This window comes from Podarcis filfolensis (genome assembly GCF_964270895.1).
Source record: "Podarcis filfolensis genome assembly, chromosome: 15".
Lineage (NCBI taxonomy): Eukaryota > Metazoa > Chordata > Lepidosauria > Squamata > Lacertidae > Podarcis > Podarcis filfolensis.
In genome coordinates, this window is record NC_139618.1 from 24,262,639 (window position 1) to 24,287,107 (window position 24,469).

Below are 24,469 nucleotides of genomic sequence, written 5' to 3' on the forward strand. Positions count from 1 at the left end.
GAAACCAAACCCTGATAAAGTCAGGTTAGGACTAAAGGAAGAGCCTTTTATTGGCCACCTGTTGACAGCAGAGGGTCAGAAAGTGGACCCAGCAAAAGTAGAAGCAATCTGGATGATGCCAAGACCTATGGATGTTGAGTCCAAAGATTTTTGGGAATGGACCCCAGTTTGTCTTGGAACGTTTCAGGGCATTCCAAAAGCAGTGGGAATTTGATCATCTGACATCTTCACCTGCCTATGCCCAGAGCAAGGTGAAAGCTGAATCAGCGATCAAAATAGCTAAGATAATTTTGACCAAAGCCAGAAAAGCAGGGGCTGATGCAAATCTAGCTATCCTGGACCACCGGAAATAACCTTCACAAGGTTTGGATGGAAGTCCAGCACCACAGAGACTGATTGGTCGAAGGACAAAGACTTTTATTACCAATGAGGGGCCACTTATAATGCAACGAGAGGGCTGCAGCAGAGGATCTGAACTGATTGAACAGAAATTAAGACAGGCATATTAATATGACAGTGGCAGAGCATATGCATCTGTCTGCCACCCAATAGCCTTAAAAACTGCTTTCCCCAAAATTCTTGGGAAAGGGAGAAGTGTGTGTTTTAAGTATGCAGGCATATAGCTGGATTCTAGAGCCAAAACAGTATAGAGGGCCTTTCAGACAGGTGTTTATTATGGAAAAGATGCTCCTCACCTATGCCATTTTTATTTTATTTTTATTTTTGCAGTACCTGCACAACACATATGGCATCAAAATGTCAGCCTCTATTCTGGCCCCAATTTAATCCAGATTTACCCTCTCCGGGGGAGATCTGATAAGTGGAAAAACCTGTTGTCAACATCCTGTTTGTGATACCTGCATGAACTGTGTTGCAGTGGTTCTCAACCTGTGGGTCCCCAGATGTTGTTGGACTACAACTCCCATCATCCCTGAGCTCTGGCCTTGCTAACTAGGGGTGATGAGAGTTGTAGTTCAACAACATGTGGGTACCCACAGGTTGAGAAAGGCTGGTTTACAGTATTAAGCCCCACCACAAACACAGCCTTGAAGCACCTGGATCATATAAGTCAGCTCACCCTTGGACTATGAGAGCCAGTGTGGCGTAGTGGTTAAGAGCAGTGGACTCGTAATCTGGTGAACTGGGTTCGTGTCTCTGCTTCTCCACATGCAGCTGCTGGGTGACCTTGGGCCAGTCGCACTTCTCTGAAGTCTCTCAGCCCCACTCACCTCACAGAGTGTTTGTTGTGGGGGAGGAGGAGAAAGGAGATTGTTAGCCGCTTTGAGACTCCTTCGAGTAGTGATAAAGTGGGATATCAAATCCAAACTCTTCTTCTTCTATACCATGTTAAAGAAGCTGGCATAGTGAAGATGAGGGGGGCCCATCCCCTGCGGCAGCTCAGTGGTAGAGCATGCAAAAGGTCTTAGATGCCATCCTCAATGCCTCCAGGTAGGACTGGAAAAAACACCTGCATGAAACAGCAGAGAGGCACTGCCACTCACAGTAGACTGAATTCAATGGGCCAGTGGTCTCACTCAATAGTAAAGGCATCTTTCTATGTTCCTAGGTAAGGCGCTGTGTAATCTAGGCCTCACAAAATCATCTTATTGTTCTTCTTTGCTCTACTGCTCACTACTAGAGGTGTCTTAGGTGAATGCAGGTAGAAGAAAAGCAATTGAGGGCCAAGTTGGAGATGATGTCTTTGTCTTTGCTTTTAACTGTGCAGGTGTTTGTTTGTTTTTAAAAAATTAGATGGGGGCATCTGATCATTATTGGGATCTTAGAAGAAGGCAAGAAGGAAGGACGTCATCCTTTTCTCTCCCTCCGCTTGCAGATTGGGGTGTGGCTTGCAGCAATATATATGTACATCTCACTGGTGCTTGGTTTCCCCCAGGAAAATGCCAGCCCCCTGGCTCCACCTTTGCCGCGGTTCTTGCTAACAGAATTCTCCAACCCCGTGTTTGAGGAGGACGGCGAGGCACCAGCCCAGAGTCAGCCAGATGTTGAGAACAGAAACAGCACCAAACTCTCCGCCAACGGCTTTGGTATCACCAACTGGGGAAGGAGGGAGCGGGTGAAGACATTGGCAGGGCCCCACTAGGCAGATTTGTGTTTGAGGGTGTTAGCATGAGTGAAAAAGAACAAGTAGTCCAGTGGGGGAATCCTTTCAGGGCAAAGGTGTTTGGGGAGCCTTTTGAGCCATAGGCCAGGGGTAGAGGATTATTTTTTTCAACCGGGGAAGGGGGCACAGTCCCTTCTCGGCAAACTTTCAGGGGCTACATGCTAATAGCTGGAAGGGCTAGAGGCTCAGGTGTGAATTTTACCTTTGTGCTGTAGATTAGCAATCCTCTACATCCTACGTGGGACGCGGGTGGCGCTGTGGGTTAAACCACAGAGCCTAGGACTTGCCGATCAGAAGGTCAGCGGTTTGAATCCCCGTGGCGGGGTGAGCTCCCGTTGCTCGGTCCCTGCTCCTGCCAACCTAGCAGTTCGAAAGCACGTCATGTGCAAGTAGATAAATAGGTACCGATCCGGCAGGAAGGTAAACGGTGTTTCCGTGTGCTGCTCTGGTTCGCCAGAAGTGGCTTAGTCATGCTGGCCACATGACCCGGAAGCTGAACGCTGGCTCCCTCGGCCTATAGAGCGAGATGAGCGCGCAACCCCAGAGTCGGTCATGACTGGACCTAATGGTCAGGGTTCCCTTTATCTTTACCTTTACCTTTACATCCTCCAACATCAAAGCAAGCAAGAATCACCTTCAGAGTTCAAGGACACATTCCAGCCAGACAGAAACACTTGAGGAGGGTGCAAGGCAGGGACAATGAAGGATGTAGCCTGAGGACAAGGAGGGGTGCCTAGGGAGATTCCCAGGAGACAGTCGGTGATGGAGAAACTGCCAACCAAGAGTAGCAAGCAGTGCTGCTAAGCTACAGAAGAATGAATTTATTATTTCGGTCACAGACAAGTTCCAGCCCACATACAATATCAAGGAAGTCATAAAACATGATAGGGATACATTTGAATTTGCAATTAGGTATAACAGGGACAATACAGATATAGCAACAGTTAAAAAATATATAAATTAAAACTTCATCACTAAAATATAACCTAAAATTATCATTTAAGGCCTTAATCATTATGATAGTACAGCTTGTCCCCTAAGTTTTATGGAAAACACACAGAATTTGGCTACCCGTAATGTGATCTCAGGATCCTTGTCCTCTACCAGGGATTTAGACATTGAAGTTCAGATTCATTTGGAGATTTTTGCATAGCAGGGCTAATATATACCGAGTGTTTATCCTCATAGAAACGGCAGCGTAACAAGGCATGGAAGACAGTTTCTACCTCCATCAAGCCGCAGGGGCAGACTCGTTCCGCGTATGGTTTAGCCTCAAATCTGCCCTGCAATAAGGCAGATGGCAGCAAAAAGCTACAGAAGAAGCGCGTGCAGGATGCAGTCATAGGTAACATCAGGGACTGATCCAGTCAGAACTGTTGCCTGCTCCTCACCCACCACTACCATTTAGCATCTTACCACTTTTTAAAACTGCAAACTGCCTTGGGTGCATTGCATTCATAGTAATAATAATATAATAATAATTCATTATTTATACCCCGCCCATCTGGCTGGGTTTCCCCAGCCACTCTGGGCAGCTTCCAACAAAACACTAAAATACAATAACCTATTAAACATTAAAAGCTTCCCTAAACAGGGCTGCCTTCAGATATCTTCTAAAAGTTTGGTAGTTATTTTTCTGTTTGACATCTGGTGGATGCAATGTCATCTGGTGGATGCAATGAAAATAAACAAACAAACAAACAAACAAGCTAGCTAGATGGCCAAATAGCTTCACTTGTCTGAGGCAACTTCCTATGTTCCTGTTGCAGGGTAGTGTGGTGGTGGTACAGGGGAGGATGCTGGGAGGTTTCTGTGCCATGACTGTGACTCTCCACTCCTGTGCCTGCAGCCCAACAGGTCCGGGACATGGCAAGCAGGAAGTTCAAGCCAGACTGCAAGTTCTCCTGGCTCTGCGTGGCCATTCTCAGCACGGTGCTTCTCCTCCTCCTGGCCTTATTGGTGGGCATCATCATCGCCTCCCGTAAGTTCCAGGCACCAAGACCTGTCCAGAATTCCTCCAGAGGGGGTGGGCCCCTCCTGCTTTCCCCAAAAAGTACTTCTTTCTGCCCTCATCAACCAACCAACCCCCACCACCACCTTTTACGGCAGAGCTGGAAGATCTAATAGAAGCAGGGATAGTCAACAAGGTGCCCTCCAGATGTTTTCTATATTTAGTTAGTTAGTTAGTTAGTTAGTTAGTTAGTGCATTCGTCTTCGCAATTTACATCCTGTTTAGTTGCAGTAGTCGTGTACAAGAACTCAGTGCAAGATGAAAATCATTTAAAACTATGAAATTCAGTATCTGGCCTCCTTATTTACTTCTTATAAGCTGTTTATGAATAATTATAACTTAAATAGCCAGATACAGGATAAAGGAAGTCTTTTATTTGGTTGGTTGTATTGTTGTATGTTATGCTTATTGTATGTTACGCTCACGTTTTATGAGGGTGGATTTCTGTATTGGGGGGTGGGGGGTTTATATTATGTTGTAAATAAAATTTCCAATAAAAAATTAAAATTAAAAAAAACAACAACTATGAAATTCAGTTAAAATGCCTTCTGGGGTTTTTAAGGAAGTCTTCAGTAAGCACTGTAGATTCAACGGGGAGGGGGGCCTCTCTGAGCTCAGCTGGAAAGGAGGTTCATAAAAGTAGGCCCACAACATTGGATATAAGCTGTGTGTCTGAGCCATGTTGTGGGTCTCTTGTCCGACTCTCAGCACCCATAACAAACCACAGTTCCCAAGATTATCTAGGGGACGCCATGGTTGTTCCAAGTGGCATAATACCACTTTAAATTTATAGCACAGGCTGGGCCATGGTGGCTCTCATGAAGCCCTCAGTGATTGGACAGGGATATAATGACTCACACTGCTCCCCGCCCCCCAGTGAAGTGTAGTTTCCCCCCTTACAGAGCTGCAGTTCTCAGCATCTTTAACAAACCATGGTTCCCTGGGTTCTTTGGAGGGGAAGCAATGTGCTTCAAATGCATGTTGGATGTGCCTTGAATGTACATTTGGTCCACTGTAGATGGGCCAAAGGTCTGGTTCTGAATAAAGCAGCTTCCTAACTCTGCTTGAGGGTGGAGAGGCAAACCTCATTTCCCATTGCAGCTCTTCTCATCCCTTGTAAATTCTCTTTCTATGGCAGCAGAGCTGAAGTCCCACCATCCCATCAAACCCTCGCTCGGGGCTTCTCATGCCCACACCATCACCGCTACCTCAACTCCCATCACCAGGACCTCGCCAAGCCCCCAGCCCACAGGGACGCTGTCCCTGGGAGGAGAGTCGCCTGTTACCACAACGCCAGCACCTCGTGAGTAGACAGCTGGTGTCAGAGTTGTTTCCCCGCCCGCCTTTATAAGCATGAGCCTTACCCATTGTGGGGGGGGTGCCTGCTTTCCATTTGGTACAATGGACAGCCACAGAGTTGAGACTCTGTTACCGACCCCTGACAAGTGGCCCCTGGAAAGTTGCCCAGAAGAGAATGTGGCCCTCAGCCTGCAAAGGATTACCCATTCCTGCTGTAAATCCACTCGACATGTCTGTTGTGTACTGAAGTTCTCACCCTGGGCCAGCAGGGGGATACTGTAGATAGTTTTCACTCAGGTCCACATATGCAAATAAGGAATTGAAAGTGACGTTCAGTGATTGGATAGATACAGAAGGTTGTTACTGTTGCGTTGTAGTGGAGCTCTATATAAGCAGGCTGGCTGAACCCTTCAGGTCAGTTCTGTTCTGGGTCTGTGAATAAACAAGAGCTGTTTGAAGAACCGCTGTGTCGTCTGATATGTTCACCCACAACTTAACAGTGTCATCGTTGTTGTTGTTGTTTTCCCCACGTACAGTATGTGGAGGGATCCTGCTTGGCCCCAAGGGCACCTTCAGCTCCCCCAACTACCCAGCCCCCTACCCCCCAAACATCTTGTGCAAGTGGCACATCCGGGTGACGGCAGGGATGGCGATCCAGCTGAAGGTGGAGGAGCTAGACATTGAGAGTTCTGCCTCATGCCTGTACGACCGGCTGGAGATATTCAAGGAGCAGGACGCTTCCTCGTTGTGGGATGGGAGTACCAGGTAAAGTGCCATCATCCTATTGTTTATTTCAAATTGACTTTATTTTTAAGTGCACTGTTTTGCTGCTCTGTCCTTTGGGAGGAAGGGCAGGATATATCCTCTGACCATTCCCGCCCCTTTTCCCTCCCAGGGGGCCATGGGAAAGAGCTAGCTATTTTCCCCTTGGCTCCCTTTTTTAAACAGGTGGCTTTTGCAGGTACTGTGGCTCCGTGGCACCGGCAACGATCAACACCAACTCCAGCCAGCTTCAGGTCATCTTTGTCTCAGATGACAACATTGCTCCCTCGGGCTTCACTGCCTGGTATCGGGCCGTTCTGCCCAGTGAAAGTAAGTGAATCCAGGTGGTGTGGAGGTGGCGGGGGCAGAGAGCAATTCTCTTAGGGGGTTGAAAGAGATCCTTCCAAACGTTTTATTCCAAGTACTGGGTAGTGCTGGTGATTTGGGGAATGTATTATTACTTGGTTGCTAGACCCATTGATCAGAAGGTCGTGGTTCGAATCCCCACGACAGGGTGAGCTCCCGTTGCTCGGTCCCTGCTCCTGCCAACCTAGCAGTTCGAAAGCACGTCAAGTGCAAGTAGATAAATAGGTACCGCTCCTGCAGGAAGGTAAACAGTGTTTCCGTGCATTGCTCTGGTTCGCCAGAAGCGGCTTAGTCATGCTGGCCACACGACCCGGAAGCTGTACGCCGGCTCCCTTGGCTGATAAAGCGAGATGAGCACCACAACCCCAGAGTCGGCCACGACTGGACCTAATGGTCAGGGGTCCCTTTACCTAGACCCATTGAAGCTAGTGGAGAAGACTAAATTAGGTTTGTTCATTTCAGTGTGATGAACCTAACCTAAGTTAGGTTCATTCATTTCAAGGAGATTGGAGAAGCCATGGCGCTTTTGACCAGTTCCAAAACAAGTCTCAAGCCAGTTGGAATCCTTAGCTTCTTGTCCTCCAGGGGTGTTTGTCTGTTCCAGAGAACTGTTCCTGGGATGAGTTTCTCTGTGACCAGGGGCTCTGCCTCCACTCGGCCTACGTGTGTGATGGTTATCACGACTGCCATGACAAGAGAGATGAAGCCAACTGTAGCACAAAGCACAAAGGTACAGTCTGCAACAGCCAGCGCAGCTGACCCCCAATGTTGCTGTGGGGCAGTGGCAGAAGAATTATTGGTGGGAAGGCATTGCAAAGGGGAGGCAAATGCCAATACTGGAGAAATGAGCTCCAAACCAAATTGTGAGCTTCCCTTTCTATGGGTGGAGCAGTTAAGAACATCCAGAATTTCTCTTTATTCTGGTCCATGTTTTTTACTGGAGCTGACCTAATTTGCACCTCTCAAGTAAATGCATGGGATTGTCCCCAGGGCTAATCTCCGACCAGAGCCGGCCCAACCATGACACAAGGTGAAGCAGCCGCCTCAGGCAGCGGAAGTACAAGAGGGGGCGCTGTATCTACCCCACTGTTTCCATTGCTGAGAGGGAGGCAGCCCAACTAATTCTAACCCTCTCAGAGCTACCATTTCCAGAGTTCCTTCAGAAGAGTGATTGACTGTTAAACCACTCTGGAAATTGTAGCTCTGCGAGGGAAATAGGGGGTTGGTTAACTCTCATCACTCTTACCATACTACAGTTCTCGGGATTATCTTGGGGAAGGCATGATGGCTGTTTAAAGTGATATGATACTGCTCTAAAATAATAGTTCAGACACAGGAGGGGGGTGGGCTTAGCACTGTCTGTTTCAAAATAGATTTGGGGAGGGGGCTTCTATGTCAAGTGGTTTGGCCAGGTTCCCAAATCTGTTACTGGAATCTGAGTGGACATGCTGGAAACGAGGAGTTATCTCCTGCTTGGACTACTGCAATGCGCTCTGTGTGGGGCTACCTTTGAAGGTGACCCGGAAACTGCAATTAATCCAGAATGCGGCAGCTAGGCTGGTGACTGGGAGTGGCCGCCGGGACCACATAACACCGGTCCTGAGAGATCTGCATTGGCTCCCAGTATGTCTCTGAGCACAATTCAAAGTGTTGGTGCTGACCTTTAAAGCCCTAAACTGCCTCGGCCCTGTATACCTGAAGGAGCGTCTCCACCCCCATCATTCAGCCCAGACACTGAGATCCAGCGCCGAGGGCCTTCTGGCGGTTCCCTCATTGCGAGAAGTGAGGTTACAGGGAACCAGACCCACCCTGTGGAATGCCCTCCCTTCAGATGTGAAGGAAATAAGCAGCTATCCTATCTTTAAAAGACATCTGAAGACAGCCCTGTTTAGGGAAGTTTTTAATATTTAATGCTGTATTGTTTTTAACACTTGACTGGGAGCCTCTCAGAGTGGCTGGGGAGACTCAGCCAGATGGGCAGGGTATAAATAAATTATTATTATTATTATTATTATTATTATTATTATTATTATTAGTTCAGCAGTATCGCTCTGCACAACTATTAAGAGTGTAGGACCGCTGTCCTGTTTTTCATCTGAAATAGCTATGGGAGTTGCAAAGAATTTGCCTCTCATTGTGAGAAGGAAAGTACAATAGGAAAAGAGAAAGGAGAGAGAGAGAGAGAGAGCGCAGAGGGAAAAATCACTTGGATATCCTTCTCTCTGGTGCCAATAATGCAAGCCCATCCATCACCACAGTATGTGTGTGTTTCCTTACAGGTTGTGGAGGGACCCTCACCAGCATGGAAGGGCAATTATTCTCCCCAAATTACCCACAGCCATACCCACATCTGCAGGTGAGTGGCGACTTGAGATGTATTGTGGACCAGAGCAGGGAGACGCATCTTGCCCCACACTACCTTGCATGCACCCAACAGAGCTGGGCAGTGATGCTTTTACCTTGCAGCAATGCAATGCCCTAATAAGTGGCAGAATCTGAAGCAGTCAGTGTTAGTTCTTGGAAAGCCGCTGCAACTGTGGGACTTTTGAGAAATTTTCAGTAGAGCACGCATGGTAGTTCAGACCCTGCAATCCTCTAATAATAAATGTGGGCATGTGAGTGGGATGGATGTGTAAATGTGGCTTTATAATAATAATAGAATAATAATTTATTATTTATACCCTGCCCATTTGGCTGGGCTTCCCCAGCCACTCTGGGCGGCTTCCAACAAAATATCAAAACACCGTAATGCATCAAACATTAAAAGCTTTGGCCCACCCTAGTGGCAGAATGTAGCTCCTGGATGAATGCTTGCATGGGAATGTTAAGATTCTCCACCTCTGTATTGTTAGAGGCTTATTGCATTGCTGAGAGGGGAAGAGTCACATGTAAAAGAATCTCTGCCCAGCCCTTGGGCTGGAACGACGTTTGCACACAAGTTCAAAATGTAGCAAAGTTCCAAAACCTAAATTTGTCCTTGGGGGAAAGGACTGTAGCTCATTAGCAGAGCTTCAGCCTTGCATGTAGGAAGTTCCCCGGTAGGTTCAGCCCCCAGATATGGAGGTTTGTCCATTGGGGCAAATGGGACATTGTCATAACAACCTCAGCCTGCTCCTTATGAACCCCCATATATATGCCTGTCTTCTTACTTACTTCCAGCCCAGTGGACAGCATGGACTATCAGCTTCCTCCTGTTTGGTCTCACTGTTTGTTTATTTTTTGTTTTATTTTATTTAGAGCATTTGTGCCCCATTCTTTAGCCAAAGGCACACCTAGAGTGGCTTACATACAGCCTATTAAAGCAAGACAGTCTTCTTGCAAGCTTACAATCTTAAAACAAAACAAAACATGACACACAAGGAAAAGGAACAAGAAAAACCAAAACTCAAGCACTGATTCTGGTTGCTCTGTAATGACCTGCTGGCACAGTTTAGCGGCAGGAGGAGCCTGATATAGCTGGTCTTATAGCAAAGTTGATGGGATGAGCTCCCCATCTTTCTCACTGATCAATGGCTTCAGTTTTGAAAGTCAGCAGTGGGGAGGATGGAGGCAGAACTAGAGACTAATTGTCTGTGCCTCTCACAGACTCTGCCACCTGCCCCACCAGAATCAATGAGCCCCAGCCATTGGTGGTCTCCCCAGTATCCCCAGGAAGGTCTGGGAGAGAACTCCCTGCCTGAAACCCTGGAGAGCAGCTTCCAATCATTGCAGACAACACTGAGCTTGGGATAAGGCAGTTTCCTGCATGTCTCTGAGAAGGCAGGAGATGTCCCAGGAGAGCTGCTGCCAGCCAGAGCAGACAATACTGAGCTAAATGGTCCAACGGTCCGACTCAGAATAAGATGGCTTCCTAGGAACCTGAAATCTGAGTAGAAAGAAACCCTCCATAGTCCAGCTCTTATACCGCCAGGCTGAGCCACGCTAGGAGCTCCCCTATCGTGTACAGTAGACCTCCCAGACCTGCCTTTCTCTTCCAGCTCTGCCTCTGGCATATCTCAGTGCCCGTGGGCCACGTGGTGGACTTGCATTTCCACAACTTCAGCCTCGAGTCCCAGGAGGAGTGCAACTATGACTTTGTGGAGGTGTACGACAGCGCTGGGATGGGAGCAACCAGCGTCATGGGCAGGTATGGTGGTCTTTCATCCCACCCACTCACCTCCCAGTAACGGTAGCGAATTCAAACTGTTACCATGGTCAGAACCCAACAATTCCCAGAAGTTTCATGAAAATATATGGAAAGCCTGACTGCAGAATCGGGCCAAAGGGGGCCAGTCCAATCCAGTGTCCTATTTCCATGGTCAACCAGATGAGAAGTCCTCTTTTAAAGCCATCCAGATTGATGGCCATCACTACATCTTGTCACCGTGAATTCTGTGATTTAGCCCTGCACCATGTGAAGAAGTCCTTCCATCTGCCTGTCCTGAGTCTTCCAGCCTTTGACTTCATCAGATTTCCATAGGTTCTAATATTTTGACTGAGGGAGAAATGCCTTTTTCCTCTCTGCTTTCCCCACAATGCCTTTCCCTGTCCACTGTGAATAATGTATTCACATGTCAATGGAAGGTTTTCACCAGAAGAGGGAGCCTCTGGCCTAGGTCTATGCTGCAATCCAGAAACCACTAGCACAGTAACCAGTGTGGCTCAGGTGACACAAAGGGACCAATTGGGTCTTCCTTGCTCTATCCTATATGCAAATAGCAAACTCATTTTCTGAGCGTTGAAACTTTTGTAGTCCCAATGGCACCGTCCGCTCTCAAGAGTGGGTGATCAGGTCTTTCGAGGGAAACCCCAAGGTGTGCAGAATTGCCATATATATCCCTCCAGCATGTTGAGTCCCCAAACTGGGATGCACATCTTCCCATCTGTGCTTCCACACCAAGTCATGTGATCCGTGCAAGATCACGGAGACTAAAAGATGCCACGTTGAGACCATAGCCCCAATAAAAGCATTTTCTCGGGCCAATGTGTCTGCGTGAAATTGTGTGATATCACAGCACCCAAAATGGCCACCAAGCTCTCATGGGAAAACCTAGGATGTCCCAGTTTTTCCAGGACACTTGCAGGGTGTGATGAATTTAAAGGGGCGAGAGGAAATTAAAGGAGAACCCCTCCAAAATAAAACACACTCAAGCCCGTAGAATACTGAGCATGCTCAGTGGGAACAGAATGCTGAGTATGGACATGAATGGAAAACCAGGTGGAAGGGGAATGGAATAGAGTACTCTAGAATGTGTTACGTTTGGAACCCTGAGCAGGAGCATTTCACGCAGCAACATTTTACTACAGACCCCAGTTGTAAAGCCTCTGATCCTGATCTGGTCCTTAATCAGAGTGATTCATCGCTTCATGCAAAGCCAGACTTCTCTTTCTGGCTGGGCAACCCCCCCTCTCTGTGTGTGTGTATGTGTGTATCCCCATATTTAGAATTGGGTGCTTTGTTAAAAGTCAGTTTCCCCTTCCTCTTTTTGCAGGTTCTGCAGCTCTAACTTGCCCCCTGTCCTGACCTCCTCACAGCACGTCATGACAGTCCTCTTTGTGGCAGACGAAGGAATAACTGACAACGGGTTCTTTGCCACTTACCATGCCCACAACGCCACGGAAAGTAGGTGATGGTGGCTCCTGGCACCTTTGTCTACCGCCAGCTGAGGTAGAATGGGCCAGCCAGCTCTCTCTTCAACATTTGTTTACCACCAGCCCCTGCTTACACATTATCTCCTGGAGCTTTCCCCCTCCCCACGTGGGCCTCAGAAAGGGGTAGCACTCTGCCCATCCTCAGAGGAACCCTCCCCTTTTAAAATTGTTACCTCCCATTACAAAGAGAAGACACTTTTCCAGAGCTCTGGGATTCCAGCCAAACTTTCTTAAATTGGGGGGGGGAGGTTGAACTATAAAGACATTGTGGTTTTAAAACTAGGCCATGTTTTTTCCCCTACCTCACCACCAGTCCCAGCCTTGATATCCAGCCTGGTGAAGCGTTCTGGTGCGCTCAGAAGCTTGCACACTCTTCTGTAACATTATGGTTGTTTGCAGTAAAGGGACTTTGGAATCTTTCGAATCAAGAATGGTAGCTTGACCCTTAGCTGTGAATGCTGGCATAACCTCCCGCTCTTCCTCTCCTTATCAGCATATTGGGTGGAACTTTTTCTCGGAGAAAATCCAATTGATTTGGCATGTGGAGGGTCGGGAAATGTTTTCCTTGCTGTTGAATAAGTGGGGGTGGGACGTCATCCCTGCTCCCCCGAATGACTGCTGGCCACATACCTTGCCTTCTGTCTCTGTTAACAGAAAGTGTTAGAAGTCGCAGTGGCTGGTCCCCACTGTGACTAGTAGGGCAGCAATAAGGGAGGCCAACAGTGGGTGGCGCCAAAGCCAATGACAGATAAGAGACAGAACCTATGTCAGGCAGATCCAGCTCATTCTGGTCTTGTCTCTATCCTCTTCTCTGCTGGGTTCTACAAGGGCAGTACTGAGACTAAGGAGGAGGTTGACAGGACTGCTTGTAAGTAAGAAGGCAGGCAGGTGGGGGCTAGCTGAGGTCAGATTGAGGCCGGTAGGGTCATCTCCCATTTGCCCTAATGGGACCAGTCTGCACTGCACTGCTATCCACACATTTTCTCTTCTGCCTCTGCTAACAAAAAGGACTAAAGGTAAAGGGACCCCAGACCATTAGGTCCAGTCGTGGCCGACTCTGGGGTTGCGGTGCTCATCTCGCTTTATTGGCCGAGGGAGCCGGCGTACAACTTCCGGGTCATGTGGCCAGCATGACTAAGCCGCTTCTGGCGAACCAGAGCAGCACACGAAAACGCCGTTTAGCTCCCCGCCGGAGTGGTACCTATTTATCTACTTGCACTTTGACGTGCTTTCGAACTGCTAGGTTGGCAGGAGCAGGGACTGAGAAACGGGAGCTCACCCCGTCGCGGGGATTCAAACCGCCGACCTTCTGATCGGCAAGTCCGAGGCTCAGTGGTTTAACCCACAGCGCCACCCGTGTCCCAATGAAAAGGACTAGAAGCATGCTTTTTCTTAAAATGAAAACAAGGTGAAGATGAAAGAAGGAAGATTCGGGCAGAGGGTTATGAAGGGGGTCAGCCATCACCCATAAAAGCTACTTCCCCAATAGCAGAAAAACTCCTGCTTTCTGCCACGTCATCCATGGAGCTTTGAGGAGGGACCTCATTCATAAAAGCCTCGAGGTGGCACTGATGATGCTGGATCTGGGGGCGGGGGGGGGGGGTCATCTCTTGGGAAGGACTGCATTTGTTTGTTCTCAAACTCTAGCCCTCCTGGGATTACATACATTTTGGCAGTTCGGGATTTTCTGTGTGTGTTTGTTGTTTTCCATAATTACTACTTAGCCTTACAGCAGGAAAATTCCGTCCAGGGGAGAGAGAAATCTCTAAGCGGGAATGCCACTGACCTCAAAGCTTTCGTTCTCATGTGATTAGAGGAAAACTCACATCTGACTCCAGGCCAAACTTATGAACTGCTGAACTGTACAACTGCACACACTAGGCATGGATGAATCTGTCAATTTCACTTTCTCTCCCTTTCTCGTTCTTATAATCTTATGCAAAGGTCACCACATTTCCACACTAAAGGAACAAAAAGCTCGTGAAAATTTATCAGTATTTTAGTGTGAATTTCCCCCAATAAATGCATTTTGGGATGCAGTTTTGACTAACGTGCACATTTTTGCAAGCAATTTTTCCTAATACAATTAATTGTCTTCATAAAGGCGTGTCTTTTATGAACACTTTCCTTTAATATATTCATTTTTGGACACATTTTTGATGGAAAGCTGCATCGCAAGATTCGGAGAAGGGTAAATTTCACATGACAGCTGTGTTTCATTTTGTGCATTGCTTCAGGAAGTGCAAATCAGGTAGTTTCTCATTAAGAGACAAACAAAATCTAATCCCCCCCCCCAAAAAAAGGTTCCTTGCTTCCTCATCAAATGATGAGGAGTTTCAGGACAGAGTACCATCCAAGTGCTTCTCGTGGGCCAAATGATTCCCTTTACTCTTTGGAATAATTTTCAAGTTTCTCTGAAAGAAGAAAAGCAACTGGGAATTCCATGCTCCCCTACCCAGATTTAGTGGCCACTTTGTGACAAAACTAGGGACGCGGGTGGCGCTGTGGGTTAAACCACAGAGCCTAGGACTTGCTGATCAGAAGGTCGGCGGTTCGAATCCCCGTGACGGGGTGAGCTCCCGTTGTTTGGTCCCTGCTCCTGCCAACCTAGCAGTTCGAAAGCACGTCAAAGTGCAAGTAGATAAATAGGTACTGCTCCAGCGGGAAGGTAAACGGCATTTCCGTGCACTGCTCTGGTTTGCCAGAAGCGGCTTAGTCATGCTGGCCACATGACCTGGAAGCTGTACGCCGGCTCCCTCAGCCAATAAAGCGAGATGAGCGCCGCAACCCCAGAGTCGGTCACAACTGGACCTAATGGTCAGGGGTCCCCTTTACCTTTACCTTTTGTGACAAAACTATATGATGATGCTATCTGTGTTGACATGTAGATTAAGGGGGGAAGAGTGAGCCTTGCAGAGGTTAATTAAAATAAGTTTGTGTTAAAGCAGTTGCTTGCTGCTTTAGAAGTTCCCCATTCCATTAAGGCTGACGCTGCCATTTAGCAGGGTGTTATCTACCTAATACTTCTGCTGTCCTCTCTCTTGCCTTTCTCAACCCCTCTCCAGAAACATGCAGCCCCCTGGATTTCTCCTGCAGAAATGGCGAGTGCCTGTCTCAGGCGTTGGTGTGCGATGGCTGGCACAACTGCCCAGATGGGAGCGACGAATTCAACTGCACCAGCCTCACCTATGCATCTTTCGGTGAGCGGCAATTCTTTCCTCGTGAAACAAGATTCCCAAAGTTGAGGTCCTGCACCAGTTGTTGAAAAAGGGCTGCCCTGTCATGTGAGACTGAGTCATAAATAAGGATGGGCAAATTTGCCCATTGTGGTGCCCCACAGTTTCTCATTTCCCCTAACCTAAAGTTCAGCACTTTAGATTTCTGCATTAGTTTGCAATTTTAAAACAAACAAACACCCTTACATTAAATTGTTAGCATTTCCTTGCACATTTATCCCAATATACCTCTTTTTGTATGCAATTTTGTCTAATATGTACATTTTTGCAAGCAATTCCCCCTAATATGCTGCATTTCTGTACATTATTTTTCACAAATGTATTCATTTTTATGCATACTTTGCCCTAGTATACACATTTTTCTATGCAATCCCCTTTTTTTCTTTCTTTGGAAAAATGCATCATAAAATTCAGAGAAGTGCAAAATTAGCTGTGTTTCAGTTCACATGTTGTTTTGGGAAATGTGAATTAGGTAGTTTTGCATTTAACTGAATTTCTCCTTCATCCTTAACTATGAATCACAACATCCCCATCTCAAATCTCACCTCTGCCACAATCATTTTAGAGGGCCTTATATAAGCCAACGTCTCTCAGCGCTGGCCTCTCCATGTGTTCTATGGGGATAATAATTCTGGCCTACCTTAAATGGCTGTTGCAACAACAAGATAATGTATGTTAAGCAACTGAATATAATAAAGCAGTAGCCTTCAACCTTCTTAGATCTGGGGGCCACCTTTAGGCCAAACATTTATTGTGAGGCCTTCTTAATTTTTGATGATATAGACTGATGTATGTGTTTGTTTAATAAAAGTTAACAATTATAGCAGAACACTTGAAACCATTAGATCAAGAAGAAATTCCCTAAACAGGTGTGCCTTCAAGAGCTGCTGGAATGCCAAAGGTTTTGGAGCCTCTTGTATTTCTCCAAGGATTGCATCCCACAAGGGGGACATGCTGGTTTCCCCTTCCCTCTTGTTTCTCAGTAGCCCCATTTTGGCTCCCCAGTTTGCTCCCAGTGTATGAGTTCGTTGTTAGAAGACCATCACTATTTAAGGCCATCACTCCCTAGTCTAGGGTCTTTAGCAAGCCCTCCTCCCCATCAGAACCTGGGGAAATGAACCTGACACAATCTAACTATGCATAAAAGGTAAAGGGACCCCTGACCATTAGGTCCAGTCGTGGCCGACTCTGGGGTTTCGGCACTCATCTCGATTTATTGGCCGAGGGAGCCAGCGTACAGCTTCCGGGTCATGTGGCCAGCATGACTAAGCCACTTCTGGCAAACCAGAGCAGTGTATGGAAACACCGTTTACCTTCCCGCCGGCGCGGTACCTATTTATCTACTTGCACTTTGACGTGCTTTCAAACTGCTAGGTTGGCAGGAGCAGGGACCGAGCAACGGGAGCTCACCCCGTCGCAGGGATTCGAACTGCAACCTTCTGATCAGCAAGTCCTAGGCTCTGTGGTTTAACCCACAGTGCCACTATGCATAATCTAACTATAAATATGAGCTGCCGGGGGGTTTTCACCTCTGGTGCCCAGCAATAATTTTCCTGGAGGGTGATGACATGCTGGGCTAGAAGTAACTTTCAGCTGGTCAGCCAAGCTGCTCTGTATGTTCCTGAGCTGAATCTGAAACATTGCCACACAAACACACATATACCTGCACCCTTTCCTTCTACCTGCAGAGCCGTCCTGTGAGCCGATTGAGGTGGAGATGTGTTTGGGTCTCAGTTACAATACCACCTCTTTCCCCAACATCTGGCTGACCATTATGGATCAGCAAGAGGCAGAAGAGCATCTTGAAGACTATATGGTGAGCCTGGAGGAAGGTGGGGAAAGGAGTGAGGGAGAGCGATGGCGGGGGCTGGACCCTTGGCTTGGGGGAAGGCAGGGAACATCAACAGAAAGCACCTTGCCACAGAGAGGGGAGCAGGAGAGAAAGATCTGACCCAGCAGGACAACATGCCTCCACCACTTTAGAAAAATTGATAGATTGGTCCCTGGGCATGTGGGAGCCCTGAAAAATGCCCCCCACCAAGCCTGTTGGCCAGTGCCTAAACTTGGTTCTAGGTCAGCTGGAGCCAGAACCAGGAAAATGACTCCCTTTCTGCCCCTTTGCTCATTTTATTAAAAAAATATATATAAATCTATGACATCACAACTTCAGGCAACAATTCTAGAAAAGAAGTTTGACTTAACCATAATCCACACAGTGCACAGCCATTTTCTATGTGTTAAAAGAGAAAATTCGCAACAACCCTCAGGAGTGCTTAGCCAAGGAGGTGTCTCAGTAATAAACCTAACTGAAATAATTTTTGGAGAAGCAGCGGTTGTATTGCAGCTCTCTGACAGGTCACGTGACAAGGGGTCCCACATATCTTCAGATTTGTCCCTCCTGCTTTCGCCTGTCATTGGCGTTTTTCTTTGCAGATGTTTTTCAGCTAGGGCAGTAATTCCCAGACTTCCCCCCCACACACCCTATAAACTCATTCTCAGCGCCTCCTGCCCTATAACACATTGTTCAGAACAGCAGTTTGCACAATCCGCTAAGGAAGATAACACAATAAAAATTCAAAGCAGTAGCAATTAATGACACATTTATTCAAAACCCAATTAAAACTATTCAGTTTTCTTGATTCAGCAAAATTGAGGCACTTAGAATCATAGAATCTTAGAGTTGGAAGGGGTCCCAAAAGTCATCTAGTCCAACCCCCTGCAATGCAGGAATCTCAAATAAAGCATCCATGACAGGTGGCCAGCCAGTGTGGTGTAGTGGTTAAGAGTGGTGGACTCGTAATCTGGTGAACCGTGTTTGCTTCCCCGCTCCTCCACTTGCAGCTGCTGGGTGACTTTGGGCTAGTCACACTTCTCTGAAGCCTCACACACCTCACAAAGTGTTTGTTGTGGGGGAGGAAGAGAAAGGAGATTGTTAGCCGCTTTGAGACTCCTTAAGGGGAGTGAAACGTGAGATATCAAGTCCAAACTCCTCCTCCTCTTCCTCCAACCTCTGTCTAAAAACCTCCAAGAAAATCCACCACCTCTCGTGGGAGTCTGTTCCACTGCTGAACAGCTCTTACTGTCAGAAAGTTTTTCCAAATGTTTAGTCGGAATCTCCTTTCTTGAAACATGAAGCCATTGCTCCCTCCTCCACGTGACAGCCCTTAAGATATTTAAAGGTGGCTATCAGATCTCTCCATCTCCTCTTTCCCAGGCTAAACATACACAGCTCCTTCAACCGTTCCTCATAAGGCTTAGTTTCCAGATCCTTGATCATCTTGGTTGCCCTCCTCTGCACATGTTCCAGCTTGCCAACATCCTTCTTAAATAGTGGTGCCCAGAACTGGACACAGTATTCCACTTGATCCTGTGATATTGAGATTCCTGCATTGCAGGGAGTTGGACAAGATGATACTTGGGGCCCCTTCGAGTTCCATAACTCTATGTTACCAGCTTCTCAAAGTCTGATGCTCACTTGCAGCTCCACTGCCCCACAGTGGGCATTAGCGCCCCCTTTGGGAACCACTGAGCTAGGGCAAGAAACCACCATCTCTGCATGGGGTACTGCCAGGGATGGGCTATCAAATGCAATATTAGGTACAGTAAACCAGGCTTCCTCAACCTCGGCCCTCCAGATGTTTTTTGGCCTACAACTCCCATGTTCCCTAGCTAGTAGGACCAGTGGTCAGGGATGATGGGAACTGTAGTCTCGAAACATCTGGAGGGCCGAGGTTGAGGAAGACTGCAGTAATGAGAGAAGGGCTAATCCAACACCTGACAAGTGCCTTTCCCTGCTGCCCATTGCTCGTTCTTTTTCAGATGCTGAAGGACTTCTCTTGCTATCCATCCCTGCGCTTGCTCCTGTGCAGCCTCTTTGTACCCAAGTGCACCCCAGACGGGGGCATCCTGCAGCCGTGCCGCTCCGTGTGCCTGGCAGCCGAGCAGAGCTGCCAGCAGTCCCTCAGCCTTCTGGGTCTCCCGTGGCCCCTGAACTGCAACGTCCTGCTAGATTCCAACAACCCTTTGGAGTGCTTCCTGCCATAAAAGGGGCTGCCCCGCTCCGTCCGCAACCTCTACTTCACGTGCCGTGTAGCTGAACGCTCCTCTCATTGCCCAGCTTGGTGGGAGACCCTTTGGAGGCCGCCAGTTCCCGAGCAGAAGTTCCCCATCAGAAGAAATTCTTCACCAGAAGACCTTGGGATCTGAGCTACAATGCTTTGTAGGCCATCCACTGACGAACGTCTCTCCAAGGAATCGGTGGAATCTGAGCAACAGGAGGACAATTTGCAGTTTGGGGTTGAGTCTTTAGATTGTAAGCACTTTGGGTCAGAGGCTGTCCTCGTACCCTTCGTAAAGTTCTATGCACCTTGATGGTGCCCATATAAATAACTTGGATAATAATATATCAGAGGCTGCAGGGGGCTCCCATCATAATTAGAGCTGTAATATTTAGCTGATTTGTTTTTAAGTCTTTGTGGTTGGTTTTAAAAGGCATTTTTTAAAAAAAGAAAAGATTAATGTAAATGGTTTTTACTGTACATACTGACAAGTCCACGGCTTGTGAGCCCTTTCTTAGAAGGGGAGTTCTTTCTTCTCTCTTACGTGGGAGCAAAAGCCTCCTGTGAGATTATGCCTTCAGCAGCACATGTGCTAGGAAGGAAGGAAGGAAGGAAGGAAGGAAGGAAGGAAGGAAGGAAGGAAGGAAGGAAGGAAGATTTGCCTACCAAGATTATGTTGTTAAAATGCAAATTCATTCAGATCATAGAACTTTAGGATTGGAAAGGATCCCAGGGGTCATGTAGTCCAACCCCCTGCAATGAAGTTGATTGATTCGCTGATTAAAAGTCATACAATTCATCCACAAAAAGTTCCTTTCTCTGAGTGACAACCCTAATAATTCTTGATTATATACCAGCAAAGAAGGACATCTTCTTGTTCCAGTTAACGCAGCATCAGATTGCACTATACATAGTAGTTTAATGGATTGTGATTTTACATTAATCTCCCATTTCAGCTCTGCCCTGCGCTCATGAGTTAACTGTGCATGCATTTAAAAAAAAAAAAACACCCTTCAGAATTATTTGTCAAAGACAGCTGAATTTAGCATCCTCTATAAACCATGCAAATCAAGCAAGACTTTTCCTTATTTTGCAAAATGCATTCCGTCTGTGCTCATCATGAGCGGGTGTGGGCAGAGACATGCAGAGCCCTGAATTCCTGTTCCTGGAACATTGCAAATCTTATTCAGCCACCCACGTGACTTATGAGATTTCAGTGGGCTTTTATACATCTTAAGGACTAGGTGCTTGTTGCTGTTGTTTAATGAAAGCTGCCATTCTCAGGAAGCTGAATCCTCCATCCCAAACCACATCCTGTGAGTTTTCTGTGCTTGCATGCAATTGTCAAATGTGCCCAGCCCTTGCGGCAAAGCCCTGCTGAAAGTATTTCTTTCCAGAATACATCTGGTTTAATAATGATTATGCAAAGATTATGAAGACTTCAGAGTGGCCTCATTTGGAGATTGAGCTATTACAGCAGCTGAGGAGTGATTGAAACAACACAGACAAAACTTCTGGGAGCTTCCAATGTTCCTTGTAGCTGAAAGCGGATGCTTCAGACCTGCGGGTGATATGGAATTACTCTAGCTTGCCCCTCCAGCACCCACAACAATTGACAGGGCTGCACAATTTATTTGTTTGATCTTAGTGGAATGAAGTGTTAGTGTGGTAGAAAAGGCTGTCCTACTTCAGACCGCAGGCAGCGTCTGATCCCCTTAAAAAAATAATCCCTGAGCAAAAGAGGAGGGGGAAACAACCCACAAGAAAGCTAGTGTGTAAGGGAAAGAGCTTCATGTCTTCCTATGCTAGCTTTCCAGTTAAAAGGAGTTTATAATGCAAGGAATTCCTACATACATGTTATCCCTCCACCTGCACTCTGAAGTGGGATAATAATAATAATAATAATAATAATAATAATAATAATAATAATTTATACCCCGCCCATCTGGCTGAGTTTCCCCAGCCACTCTTTAACCGCTTGATTTCTCTTCCACCTCACTGCCAACAGTGTGGAGTAGAGGTGGAGTAGGACCTGGGAGACCAGGGTTCAAATCCACACTCAGCCATGAAGCTCACTGAGCGACTTCAGGCCAGTTGCTGACTCTCAACCTAACCTACCTCACAGGGTCATTGTGGTTATAAAAATGGAGAGGAGGAGGGAGAACCATGCATGCTCTTTCAGCCCTACCTGGAGATGCTGGGAGTTGAATTTAGGACCTTCTACATGCACAGCAGATGCCCTGCCACTGAGCTTCAGCCCTTCCCTGCAGAAACCACTGTCCCTGGTACTGCAGCATTTCAGGCTTCAGTTGAGAGGATACACAGTTCTTGGATTCCTGTCATCAGTAATTCCCCACCCACAGAAAACTGGCACGTCAGCCAAAGAGATCTAGCCTCACTTTTCACACTTGTGTGCAATTGTTCTGAAAGAGCATTTGAACCTGTTAAAAAGTCCAACCTGCAACTAAATGGTCCTAGGAGCTCTGTACCACCCATGTGTGAATTACTTCACCTTCCATTCCATCCCTGCGCAGCAGCCTCTGAGATCATCGGAGCCCAGCTTAAATCTGGGAAGCATCACCCCAAGACAAGGGAGGAGTTTCTACGGAAGGGAGCTGGCGGCGGCAGCGTCTGCGAAACCAATCTGGGAGCAACGCCCATCCAGCTGCTGCTGCTGCTGTCAAAGCAGAAAAATGCTCAGGGACTTCTAAGCAGGATCTGGGTGCCAAGTCCCGTCCATCAAACTCTGCAAACAAGTGGTGGGTGGGATTCATGCCTGTGTTTGTGGTACACTTGGGCATGTACCAGAGGGAGCAGAGAATCAGTTCCCACCCTTTCTCTCTATCATAATACTAGAATGAAACAGAGCTGAATAATGAAAGGTTCCAGATGGACGAGAGGAAGGACTTGGTCACACAGGAATCTGCTATCCCAAGAGGCAGCGATGGCCAGCCAAAGAAGTTGAGACAAATTCATGGAGGTTCAGGCTTACCTGGGGGCTTATAGCCACAATGGCAACTTCTCAGGTCAGAGGCAGTGATCCTCCAAGTACCTGTTTGCTAGGCATCACAAGGGTGGTGGTAAGATGCCGCTGTGCTCAGGTCCTGGCTTTTAGGCTTCCCATGAGCATCCTGCCAGAGCAGGATGCTGGACCAGACAGGCCTTTGGTCAGATTCAGCAGGAGCATGGGGAGCCGTGCTTGGTTCAATCTAGGTCAGTGTTGATCACGCAAATTGGCAGCAGCTCTCTGGAGTTTAGGCAGAGAGCCTTTCCCAGGTCTGACTGGGGATTTCAGGGATTGAACTATGCTGGTTTGCATGCAGCCATGGGTAAGTAAATTTGCAAGGTGCCTCCTGCATCCCTTCTCTGGTAAGGTAAAGGGACCCCTGACCATTAGGTCCAGTCGTGACCGACTCTGGGGTTGCGGCACTCATCTCGCTTTATTGGCCGAGGAAGCCGGCGTACAGCTTCCGGGTCATGTGGCCAGCATGACTCAGCCGCTTCTGGCGAAGCAGAGCAGCACACGGAAACGCCATTTACCTTCCCGCTGGAGCAGTACCTATTTATCTACTTGCACTTTGACATGCTTTTGAATTGCTAGGTTGGCAGGAGCAGGGACCGAGCAACGGGAGCTCACCCCGTCGCGGGGATTCGAACTGCCGACCTTCTGACTGGCAAGTCCTAGGCTCTGTGGTTTAACCCACAGCGCCACCCGCGTCCCCCTTCTCTAGTAGACATGGATTATAAGATGTGCCCAGCATAAGCATTTCCCAAGGGGCTTGGTTTACCCAGACAGCAGTATAAAATGCACATTGATCAAGCGACATGCGTTATCACACAGCATCCTTATCCTATATTCTAATAGCAAGCTCAAATGGAGGGGGAGCCTTTAGGTAGCCAAAGCAACACCCCCCCCCCCACATGAAGGAAGTACTGCATGAGCAGGCTTAGGGAACCCCCCCCCCAAGGGTTGCAGATATCCTGGCTGGGACTGGTGGTAGTTGTAGTCCAAAACATCTAGTTGGCACCAGGTTGTGGGAGGCTACTGTACACTCACTCCTATGCTTCTGCCTGGTTGGAAAATATTCTGTAATGTTTTGTTGACTCCCAGCTTTTAAAACACGTTACGTATCCTTGTCTGTTAATGTTGCTTTTTTTTTTTTCAAGAGGAGAGTAAGCAGAGCTCAGCCTGGCCTCAAAGTCACACCTGGATGCTTCTCTCCTCTAATGTTAGATTCATATGGAGAAGAGGGTTATTGTTAAGTGATGAGCAGCAGGCACTCTGTACATGCTCAAAGACACTTCCTTTCCTGTGGTGAGCTCTGGCCACTTCTTTGATCGTATACAGCATTTCTGTCTCAACCTTTAGCCAAAAGGGGTGTCGGAGAAGCTTACAAAAATCAGTTCTAAGATGGTCCTGACCTTAGGTTCACAATCTAAAAAGATGTGACACAAGAGGGAAATGGGAATAGGAGGGAGGAGGCAAAAACCAAGCTCAAGCACAAGTTCTTAAAAGTGACAGCCCATGTCTGTGAAAGTCCTGGCTGTTTCGCATTTGATGAAATGGGTTTCCTTGCCTTTCATCCCGCCATTGCTTTTATGAGGGTGAAGGCGCTTCCTTGGAAATATAGAGAACATTTATTTACATCACATCTTGCAGGCATGGCCAAACTTGGCCCGCCAGCTGTTTTGGGACTACAATTCCCATCATCCCTGACCACTGGTCCTGTTAGCTAGGGATAATGGGAGTTGTAGTCCCAAAACAGCAGGAGGGCCAAGTTTGGCCATGCCTGCAAGCAGCTCAACGCGGCGCACCTGCTTCTCCCTGCTCCTCATTCTCCCCGCACAACCACCCTGCGAGGGAGGCCAGGCTAAGAGGCAACGTGGACTGGCCCAAGCTCACCCAGTGAGCCTCCAGGGCTGAGTGGGGGATTTGAACCCGGATCCCCCGGTCTCACCCCCACCCCACCCCCCAGTCTGACCC

The 24,469-nt window shown here is 47.6% G+C and overlaps 1 protein-coding gene across 3 annotated transcripts in view; it reads left to right on the forward strand.

Moving 5' to 3' along the window:
* MFRP (membrane frizzled-related protein) overlaps positions 1-20,294 on the forward strand; it is a 28,380-nt gene extending 8,086 nt beyond the window's left edge. Inside the window, exons 2-13 of one of the 3 annotated variants that reach the window (XM_083588629.1) lie at positions 1,895-2,045; positions 3,972-4,103; positions 5,272-5,436; positions 5,969-6,197; positions 6,394-6,524; positions 7,165-7,290; positions 8,840-8,916; positions 10,538-10,686; positions 12,032-12,162; positions 15,257-15,391; positions 17,116-17,243; positions 19,247-20,294. In XM_083588629.1, the coding sequence (XP_083444755.1) occupies positions 1,895-2,045; positions 3,972-4,103; positions 5,272-5,436; positions 5,969-6,197; positions 6,394-6,524; positions 7,165-7,290; positions 8,840-8,916; positions 10,538-10,686; positions 12,032-12,162; positions 15,257-15,391; positions 17,116-17,243; positions 19,247-19,471 (1,779 nt within the window). In that variant the 3' untranslated portion in view covers positions 19,472-20,294. The remainder of the gene's footprint in view (positions 1-1,894; positions 2,046-3,971; positions 4,104-5,271; positions 5,437-5,968; positions 6,198-6,393; positions 6,525-7,164; positions 7,291-8,839; positions 8,917-10,537; positions 10,687-12,031; positions 12,163-15,256; positions 15,392-17,115; positions 17,244-19,246) is intronic. The other 2 variants (XM_083588630.1, XM_083588631.1) reach the window with 2 other exon arrangements.
* Positions 20,295-24,469: the final 4,175 nt, after the last annotated feature.